At 47.3% G+C, this 10,779-nt stretch overlaps 1 protein-coding gene across 1 annotated transcript; it reads right to left on the reverse strand.

Annotated features, from left to right (window-relative positions):
- Positions 1-2,875: 2,875 nt before the first annotated feature.
- On the reverse strand, positions 2,876-8,448 carry GID8 (GID complex subunit 8). The gene is made up of 5 exons (XM_008579806.1): positions 8,325-8,448; positions 7,104-7,300; positions 6,593-6,790; positions 4,566-5,701; positions 2,876-4,438 (listed from the first exon to the last, which is right to left on the reverse strand). The coding sequence occupies exons 1-4, from the start codon at positions 8,440-8,442 to the stop codon at positions 5,528-5,530; spliced, it is 687 nt and encodes a 228-aa protein (XP_008578028.1). The 5' UTR covers positions 8,443-8,448; the 3' UTR covers positions 2,876-4,438; positions 4,566-5,527.
- Between the last annotated feature and the right edge of the window lie 2,331 nt (positions 8,449-10,779).

Genomic DNA, 10,779 nt, shown 5'->3' on the forward strand with positions numbered 1-10,779 from the left:
GGCCTGCTTCTGGGGGCCTATGGCTCCGCCTTCTTGTTGGGTCCTGCCCGCCTAACATGTTTCTTTATTTCAAGTGCTGCCACAAGGAGACATGCCGTAAAGCTTTCTTTTTAAACAAGTTCACGCCTCACCACTTACGTTGGTTCCCCGCTTCCTCAGCCTCCTTCGTGACCCACACTGCCAAGGAGAATGAGTATAGGAGGTCAAGTACAGGTCCCGCGACAGCCCGTGTAGCTTTCCATGAATACAGACAAACCAGAGCCTGGGCTGGGGCTCCTCCCTGCACCCCACCTGGACCCACCCCTCTCCAGTCCAACATGTGGGAAATGAGACTGCAAATAACACCTTCCTCCGCTATCACTGACAGGCAACTAAGATGTAAGATCCCAGCCCTGGACATAATTTGCACAAATTAACTACAAATGGAGGGGCATCCACCGTCCACGCTGAATTAATACTCTAAATGGTGGAGAAAAAAAGGACAGAGAATTGTGTAAAATTTCACTGGGAACCAGAAAGATGAACATCACAGTCACAGTAATGGGCTCTGCGTAATACAGTCCATTATGCTGAAGAAGTTTTGAAGGTTCTGCAACAGTTCATTCTTTCAAAGTGCTAGTGAATTCATTGCTTGAATCTTATAAACACTGCTGTTCAACATTTCTAAAACTGGAGTGCCCAGAGACTAAGGGCTGGCTGGTCCCATGAGTCTGTGGCAAAGCAGGGACCAGAGCCCCGTCCCCTTGCCCCGGGCCCATGCTCCTGGCTGACCACCACCTCCTCCTCCCCCTGCTCCTCCTCGACCCCCATGTACAGTGACAGGCCAGCTTGCTCCACTTTCAAACGCAAGCTGGGAAAATTAGCCCAATGGTCAAACACTGTGATCCGTAGGAGGGAGGAGACCTTGAATGTGAGCAAAGCCGCTGCGGTGTCTGCGGGAAGCAGGAAGGCACAGCCAGGCGGGGACCGTGACGGGCGGCAGGCTCATGCAGCCCATCCCCAAACACACGGGGCACCTCTGAACACGGGCAGTCACATGGGGCACAGTAAGCAACTGCATTCTGGTCATCTTCCTCTCTGAGGCTCCATGTGCCAGTCTGAAGTCTGCCACCAAGCTTGAGTAGAGGGGGCTGCTTAGTGTCGACAGCGGGGCAGAGACATTTGCAAACTGACCTGCACTCAACGAGCCCCTGCTCAGAGACACAGACAGACATGATCCACCCATCTTCAGTCATTACTTCCTCTGTCCATTCTTTTGGGTACAGCTGGGTGCATCTGATCTGTGGGCTTCACTTGATAAATTTTCTTGTGTGTATGGTCTACGAAACCATAGTGCCACAGCTCTAGAGGACAGATGACAGATTTCAAACTAAACACATACATTTACACGAAACACACACACACCAAAAAGGGAAGCACTGTCAGAGCGGAGACAGATGGAAACCAAAGCACAAAGTTTCATCAAACTGAAGTTTCCTTCTACTGATCAATTCTAACACCAACACATTCAATACAAATGTGTTAATTTAATTCTTTGTTCTTATTAAAATACCTTCATGGAAGAAAAGAGCTTTCAGATGACCATTGAGAAAAATGTAATAACTTTTACTACCAAATTAAAAACAGGCACCAAAAGCAACCTACTCTGCACTTTTCAAAACATGAGGCACGTTTGTCTCAGGTAATAGAGTCACAGAATTGAACAGGCACAAAAGTACTAGAGCTGGGTATGGTTTTACAAAGGATTTTAAATGACTAACGCTGATGATACAATTTACTGTAAATCTGAAAAAGCAATACAGATTTCTGAAGCAAAAACATACCTGTTGTGAAAAATAATCTCCATGTATCAGAATAAAACATGTTAACTGAGCAGCAATTATTGCAGGTCCATGATGACGGGCCACTGCACCACCCGTGGGTCACTGCCTCCAGCCCTGTGACGGTGACTGCCTGCTACACACCACACAACACCTTCCATTAGCAGGGAAGTGGGAGGCCCCTGTTCACCTGAGGCTTCTAGTTTGGTCTGTGTTCACACTGAGACTTGACAGTGACACCCCAGAAGGGAATCGTGCTTCCTTATTCCAAGGATGTCATTGTCTTTATCATAAAATGTGTAAGATTCTTGCTGGAACCCTTGGTCCCTCCACTCTCCAAAACTAACAGTATACAGAAATAAGAAAATAAAGACATCCCATTGCCTTAGAAAAACTGTCCTCGATATATTTTCCCTATGTGTTTTCAGATTGTCTTTTTAAAAATTTTTTGTTTTTATTGAATCATAATTGATTATACATATTTTGGGGGGTTAACATTGACATATGTTGATCAAATCAATATTACTTGCATATATATTGTTACAAATCGTACTTATTCTTTATGCCCCTTGTCCAGTCTCTCCCCATTCCCCTCTCCCTCCCCGCTCCCACCTCTGATAACCCTGGATTTCTTCTTTCTGACAGAGTAATGGTTACTCTGTTGATTTGTTGCCTAGATGATCGGATCACGTCTTGACTGGACAGAAAGATGAGCTTGGCCTCGCCCAGGCCTCAGTGGACTCTGGTGTACAGTTTCCACACGCACAGGGCCACCAGTCTTCAGCCACGTACCATGGAGACTTTGGCCTCAAATACCAATCCTGATCAACATCTGCCTTTTCTAAAACCTGGAAACCTTAATTCAAATAGTGAAATATATTAGTTCTCATTTGCTTTGCAATAATCCCTACGCTTTGAAAAGATTCCAAACTAGGGGTTGTTCCCCACATGACTTCATGATATCAGGAACACAGAGTAGCAGAATATTCTCAAATTTTATTTATTTCAAGGCACTTTCCACCAGAAGGCGTAAAAAGAAGAAATAAACTACTCTGTAAAACGTAACTACATTTTAATAAACACAACAGTGAGATCCAAGTGAGACCAAGTAGAAAAACTGAATTATACTGAACGTTCATTATCCAAAGTGGCTTGCTTGCTTGCTTTTGTTCGCTGGCTGCAAAAAGAGACTGCAAAGAGGTGGCAAACAGGACAAATTTAAGGAGCACTTCCTCAGGAGACTCCAGTCCATTAACAACCATGGGAGAAGTCAGTCTGGCTCTTAAACAAAGGTAGAGAAAACAATATCTGAAATTTGAGTCTAACATTTAGCCCATACTGGATTTTAGCACTGGCTTACCAAGCTACACACTGGTTGAACTGGTACATAATATACCAACACTTCGTCTTATAACCACATCGTAACGTTTCATGCATGTGATGAACCCCATCCTGTCCTGATAGTCTGTGCATATGACCCCTGCAGACGAGCTTTCCCTCACTACACATCGCACGCCCTCTGACCTTGAGAACATGTCAGATTGATTACATACTAATTATTCACGTAAGAGGTCTTATATACACTAACAAGATAATTAGGAATATGCTGAATTATCTGGTGCTTTTCAAAAAATGTAGTTTTATCTCTACCTAGTTTTTCTTCCAGATTCTGCTATATTTAACCTATCAATTACCTGAAGATTAAAACTTTTTTGCTCTAACTTATTATTATTCTCAAACCCCAGAGGAAATAATCCTAAAAAAAGTAACATCTGAAGACTACTGAGACAGCAGGAGTAGAGTCGAAACACCATTTCTAGGAGGTAAGGGGAAGACCCCTGCCCGGGTACATCATCCTCACAAAATCAAAAGGGCTACACGAAGGGTCAGTCTGGAGGCTAGAATGGTTTTATAATCAATGCAAGTTTTATCTTTGCATCTGTTGCTAAATTACATAAACAATGTAAGTAAAAATAAGTACTGCCAAAAGCTCCTACCACGGAAAGTGGAAGTAGAGAGCTTGGAAACACGACCCCACCAGGGTCCAAGTGAGAGAGGAAAGCAACGAGTGGAGAGGACAAGACAGCAGATGCTCCAGGATCAGCAGACAGCCCAGGAGAGGCAGCCCCGGCCACGTGGGTGCTGGTAAGCTGGCGATCATGCCCCAGCCTGACCTCTCTTGTCAAGGTACCTCTTGCTGCTTAAGAGTAAGGCGAGCAGGTCCTCCAAGTCAGCACTAACAGCATCCCACATCTGAGGACGGCGCCCGCACCGTCACCACGTGTCCACAAGACCCGCTCTGATGTGTTGGGAATTCTGCGGCTATCCACAACACGACTTTCATCCCTGCTTAGGCACAGATACTCAGCTCCAGGTGGTCCACTGCAGCGAATCCAAACGCACATCGTGTTCTGGGCTACATAGGCACACACCCACCAACTGCACTGACCACACCATCCCGGGTCAGGCCATTTCCCTCCTGCACTCCACTGAGCAGACGACAATCTGTGAGGGAGCAGAGCAGGACATCTGCAGAACTGGCTGACGATGAAATAAAAGATGAGAAGCTGCTCTGAGATGCTGAAGTGCAGATCACTGGGGCTGGACATGCGTTCTTCCTGCCAGGCCACGCCGTCTGCCGAGCAGAGCAGGACATCTGCAGAACTGGCTGACGATGAAATAAAAGATGAGAAGCTGCTCTGAAATGCTGAAGTGCAGATCACTGGGGCTGGACATGCGTTCTTCCTGCCAGGCCACGCCGTCTGCATCAGCACCAGGGTTGCCTTGCTCTCACGAAGGCCGCTCCCTGAGCACAGGGCTGGGCACCACAGTCTTCAGCTTCAGGTGCTAGCCGATGCCACTGCCATTACCACAGGGGAAAGTCAGCCCTGACAACAAAGGCTGCTTGAGATGATTAAAACTTTTTAGAGGCCATTTTGATCATTCTTGAAATTAAAGAGAAACCTTTATTTTCAACAAAACTGCCCAGAAGAGATGGTTCATTGATCCACTATGAATGAGTCTCTTATCACATAAAGCACCAAAATATATATTTAAAAAATTAAAAACCACATAGCCCCACCCCTCACACACACATCTCCCCAAAATCCACACAACCCAGATGAAAGGGAAAAAGAAATCAAACTCGATACCCTCACACAAAAGTCATCTTTGAATTAGGATTTACAAATCTATATATTTTTTCCTATCGGAAAAAAGAAAAAGCAAAGAACCAAAGGTGTAAGGAAAAACCTGTAGATGAAGGCCTGACAAGACCCAGGAGAGTTAAGAACACATGCTGTCTGCCTACGAGCTAACAGAAAGCAAAATTGTCATCAGTGCTTTTCATATACTTCGAAGCAGGAGGCCTTAAGCTTACCCGATGTCCCTAAAGATGCAGCGCTCAGCGGCAGGCAGAGTCCTCAGCAGCCACAGTTCTGAGAGTGCTGGAGGGCAAACCACAGCTGCCCAGCTCTAAAGCAGGCACCGCGGCGTGCAGTCTGTGTCAGGCTTCCACACAGACGGTGTCTTTCGCCACACATTTTCCAGCGCTTAAAAGGGCCATTTTTCTCTTTAAAAAAGATGCCAGGTCAAAAAAAAAGCACGAGGGGAGAAAAAGAGTTCTCTACTGCAGTAAAAATCTTCCAGTCGTAGACTGATGGAGGCGAGCCCGGGCCACAGGGACATGCTGGGTCTGCCCATACAGCCTACTTGGGCTCCTCAATCACGCCCTTGCTGAGGTCTGTCATTTTGGGGTACTTCACTTTCTTCTGGTCCAGCTCGCTCTGAGCCCAAAGCAGCAGTTTCAGCAATTTTGCGAGCTTGGGCGTTGACTCACGGTTCTCATAGTCCAGGACCGCCTGGTTGACTTCACTCCACACCTAGAAGACAAATACCCCATAAAACAGCCAGACACATGGGGCATGTGCAGGAAGAGGCCATTAGTGATATGCACTTTACACTCTCGGAAGCCATCTCTACCTGGGAAGCTGGCTGTTTACTTAAACAAACAATAAGCCTGTAACTGGAAGGAACTCTCGGTCTTGGCCCTAAGCATATAGTCCGGTTGGCAAATGTCACATCCGGCCTAGAGGGCAGTTTGTTGCCACAAGCGAGGCTGGAACAAAGTGCTGAGGGGACCGAGAGAGGACAGACTGGTGCGGGGTCGATGTAAGATCCCCCCAGTGAGCCTCAAGAGGATATCTCGGGTGGACCCTCACCCGCCCCCTGTGGAAGGGGGCCAGTCCTTCCACAGGAGGCAGAGCCAGGGAGGGGTGAGTCTGGGACAGGGCAGAAGGCACCTGGATCTGGGAACGACAAGCTGTCACGTGTACTGGACACTCAAGCAGCAGAGAAGAGAGTTAAGTTCCAGAAGAAAACACAAGATTTTCAGTTACAACGACTTAAGACATCTGTTTCTAATAGTCTCCAAATAAACAGGAAAAAAGTTAAATAAATCGGCAAAGAGGTCTGAATGGCGTATACAGGGGTACTTCAAAAAGTTCATGGAAAGGTTTGTATTAACTTTTAATTGAATTTTTACATGAACTTTTTAAAGTTCCGTCCTAATAGCTACAATATGTCCTAGTTTAGCAAGATAAGATTAAAAGTTAGGGAGGAATAGCTGCTACCATACCATGGTGTCCCGTGTCCAGAAGTCACCTGTCTCTCATTCTACCCCACAAATGCACCACGCCTGGCATCGTCACAGAACCCCCTTCTGAACATCCACTGAGGGTAAGCAAGGAGGACGTCCCCCGAGCAAGCTCTACCTTCTGCCTCTGCATCATGTGGAGGAGGTCTCCGAAGGGCGACTCTTCAGGGCTGTCAAAGGCCAGCAGGGCCAGAGTGCGCTCCATCTCCGTGAGGCATTCTCTGCTCTCCTCACCCTGCTCCGCCAGCTGTGTTTGGGCGAACTCCAGTGCCGCCTCTGTCTCACGCTGGCGGATCAGCTCAATCAAATGCTGTTGCTGGTCAACGGCAAAGACAAACAAGCTTAATCAACACACGACCAGGTGAGTGACATCATGTAGTGTGGAACTTGGTTCCAGTCAAAAGGACATCTCAAAGGAGAGATTTTTCTAGCATCTCTGAGTTATTTGCATTTTCAAAGCAAAAAATAGCTTCTGAAAAACATAAAACAGCAGCTAATTCAAACCCCTCCCCCACATAAATTAAAACAATACTCTTTGTTGCAAATTAGCCTAGTTATTTCAGAGTCATTGCGAACAACCTTAAGTTATCAAGTGCCTGTAAACCAGACTACCCACTGCTGAAACTCACCTGCAAATGAAAGTAAAGGTACCGGTTTGTGTCCAGGAGCTCCGGGTGGAGACTGTTGATCAGTGCGACGGCCTCCTGGATCCGGCCTTTCAGTATCATCTCCCGGATCTTGATTCGCTCATCAAGTGTTTCTAGATCTACGCTGGGTTCAATCCCAGATTCCATTCGAAACTTCTCCGCTGCTTCCTTAAAGCCCTCTGAAAATGAAAACCACATTCACTGCTAGGAAAGTTAGCAAGGAATAGACATAATGACTTTGCACCTCTAGAAAGCCCAATTCCTTCAATTAAGTAACCTCCCATATGAACCACACTTTCTTAGGGACTTGGTATTAATATCTTTGTGGTTTACAAGTTATGCCCTGGAAATATAGAAAATGCAAAGCATATGCTTCATTCATTTCTACCCCAAAAAACTCTGACCTATCAGCCAGAGGTCAGAACGACTGCTAGCCCAGTGTGTTGGGTGTGGACTCCTTTAAGAAGGCTGATGTTACAGGTCCAGATGCCAGAAGCTGCAGGTCTGGTTCCAGGTGAGGCAAGACACACCGGCTGGGCATCTATGGCAGCCTGCTGACTCCCACCTCTTAGCGTGAGTCTACAATTCTTTCCGACATCAGACCTGGTGTATCCGCCACATACCCGCCCGCTCACGCACACACAAGGACGGGCCTGCACTTCTTCATCACCTTTCAAAAAACTTTCACAGAGATAATTTGGGAGGGGGACTGGAGACTAACGGGGGAGACTTATTTTTTGCCTTATGCCTTTTGAAAACGTGGATTTTCTCACCCCCAGTGGCAATGCCCTACTTCCTCCCCGGTGTCGGGGAGGGTGCTGAGTGCTCCTCCTTCTGCACACTTCCACCCTCCCTTCCCTCTTCTGAGTTGGGCACACCTACAAACAGGCCACTATTCTGGACTGGCCAAAAGAGACCAATTATTCGGGCTTCAAAGGTACTTCAGAACAGTCTTAGTTACCTTTTGATTATATAACTGTAAAACCATCAAAGGCCAAGAAACAGGTTTTTGCCTTAGGAATAATTATATCATCTCCAGAAAAGGTTATCTTTAACATGATAATTCACAAATTTATCAGGTTAGCACTGCGTGTTTATAATGTCTAAACAAAGCGTAACTTTACCATCACATGGTAAAGTATTACCTGTGTGTACAAGAGAGGCTAATGTTCAACTGGTAGCATCCTTACTATAAGCCATTACCTGTGACCAGGTAGTTCATGATGAGACGATTCATGTCTGCTCGCTGAACGTGCAAGTTATTGAGCTTTTCCATCCACTCATCTTTCGTGATTTCATCAGGTTTTTCTGCATAACTCATTCTGATTTATTTCTACAGGAAAAAAAATAACACTTAAAAAATTGATAAAGAATTCTATGGCCATTGTGATCACTTCAGAAAATAACACAGAGTGATGTAGTGAGAAATAAAAGGAGAGAATGGGAAGATACTTCAAATCTTGTGAAAAACAAGCACAAAGGGCCTGAGGCCCAAACACATGTTTGGGCAACGGCAAGAAGGTTGGGGTGTTTAAAAGGTAGGAAGAATGTAAGAAAAGCCAAAGGTCTTAGAACTAAGAGGCCAAGAGGTGAGCTGGAGTCAGATTGAGTAAGGCCTTACAAGCTGATAGTCCTCTAAGTGCAAAGGGCAACCACTGGAGAGTTATAAGCTAAAGAAGTGCAAGCTATGACGCATGTGCTAAAAAGAAGGCTGCAATCATACACTCTGCAATCGTACACCCACCAGAGTGACAGAAATGAACAAGTCTGACAATACCAAGTGTCAGGGAAGATGTGGAGTTCTCTTGAACTCTTACTCTGGTATCAGGAAAACAGATTGGTATTTCGAAAATAATCTGGTGTCCTCTGTAAAGTGGAACATGTATGCTCTTTACAATCCAGCAATTTCACTCTTGCCAAATTTACATGCTAGAAAAACTCACCAGTGTGCACCAAACACAGACAAGCCTGTTCATAGAGGCACTGTTCAAAATGGCAGAAATGTGGAAGCCACACACCCAAATGTCCATTCAACAGTAGCATGGACAAAGGACTGTGGTGTACAGTGTCACAATCCCCTGTCCAAAACCCCCAAGCAGATATGTTTTGGAATTCAGAATTTTTCAGACTATACAAAGATTGTATGCCACAATTTACCATTTAACAGCCTCACTGGGGTCAGAGGCAGCACCCCATAATCAGACATTATTCCTATAGTGAAATGTGTGAATGATCATGCTAAGTGGAATGGAGGCTATTAAACTTCACCAACTCAGGTTTTGCCACCAAACAAACTGAAAAGAAAAAAAAAAAACCTTTTGGTTTCAAAGATACTTGGATTTCAGCATTGCCAAGAAAAGACTGTGGTCATGTATTTACACAACAAAATTTAATAAAGCTGTTAAAACAAATGAACTCACACACCGTCACGGGGACAACTCATACAACAAAGTGGGAAGAGCGAATTGCCGCAGAGGCCGGAGTCTGGTGTGAGTTTTGTAAAGAAAAAGAACAAGAACAAGACGAACTACATGATTTGTCTTTAGCAAGAAATACCTACCAAAGGCTCATATGAAATCTGGCACTCAGAAGGTGGCTACCTGTGGGAGGAGGGGCAAAGGGCAGAGGCCACAGAGGCGGCTGTGCAGCTTTGGGAATACCAGCTGGGCTCCTGAGATGAGTGGTAAGCGCCACTGTCCATCCTGTTTTATGGCTCGTCATTAACATGTACGTTATAGATATTACTTTATACAAAGTCTGTACCAAACTGCTTCAGTAAATTAAAACAGTAAAAGACAGCTCTAGTTTCCCAGCTGACAGCGGGGCAAAGGCAGGTGGGTGAGAGCTGAGCAAGTCCCGTAAGGAGACACCCGAGAGAGAGGACAGAGGCAGAAGAGGGGGAAAGACATGGCCAGATCGAGGTGCCTGGAGTCAGTGGTTGCTGCTGGACTGCACAAGAAGTGACAGAAGGAAGGAAGAACCGAAGACGACCGGAGGTTTCCAGTGTGAGGCCTTGAAGGATGGGGCCAAAACGAGGAGGGGCGAGCGGGAGAGGAACAGGGTGGAGGAGCGGGGCAAGTCTGGGGTCACCAACAGACGCGCAGCTGGAGAAGTCGGGCAGGCGTCTGGACCAGAGCCCGAGGCCGGCGCCGCGACGCTCATCAGGAGCCCACCCCCACACAAGACGGCATTTAAAGCCGAGACTTCAAGCAAGAGTCCCGGGAGAGAGTGCCCAGGCTCAGTGAGGGCCGCGTATCCAGCTCCTGGAGGCCGGAGTGTGGGCACGAGGGAGGAAACCAACACGCCGTCCCTCTGCAAGTCCACCTTCGCGGCTGCAAGTCACCCGCACACCCGACGTCACGTCTGTGTTCACAACCACCAAAGGCAACCAGGGACCCACCGTGGCGGCCCGCTCCGCCGCGCGCAGTGCTCGAGTGGGAGACCGCAGCGGCGAGACGTCCGCGGGGACCGACGCCGCGTCCCGGGAAAGGCCACCCGCTCCGCACGCGGCGACGCGGGATCCCGGCTTGGGGTCACTCCCCCGTGCTTCTGCCATGAACCCGCCTCGCCCCAGAGACGCCGTGGAGGGGCCCACCCCGCCCCAGGGACTGCGCCCGCTCCCGGCCCGGCCCCGCGGAGACGCCCGGCCCGCCGCGTC

The sequence above is a fragment of the Galeopterus variegatus genome, unplaced genomic scaffold (assembly GCF_000696425.1).
Source record: "Galeopterus variegatus unplaced genomic scaffold, G_variegatus-3.0.2 Scaffold1959, whole genome shotgun sequence".
In the NCBI taxonomy this organism is placed as follows: domain Eukaryota; kingdom Metazoa; phylum Chordata; class Mammalia; order Dermoptera; family Cynocephalidae; genus Galeopterus; species Galeopterus variegatus.

Excerpts from the sequence above, each read along its gene's own strand:
- GID8 (XM_008579806.1), bottom strand. The coding sequence starts at position 8,442 with ATGAGTTATGCAGAAAAACCTGATGAAATCACGAAAGATGAGTGGATG. Across the intron at positions 7,301-8,324 it reads CATGAACTACCTGGTCACAG|AGGGCTTTAAGGAAGCAGCG; the intron begins GTAATGGCTTAT and ends TTTCATTTTCAG. Across the intron at positions 5,702-6,592 it reads ACATGATGCAGAGGCAGAAG|GTGTGGAGTGAAGTCAACCA; the intron begins GTAGAGCTTGCT and ends TTTGTCTTCTAG.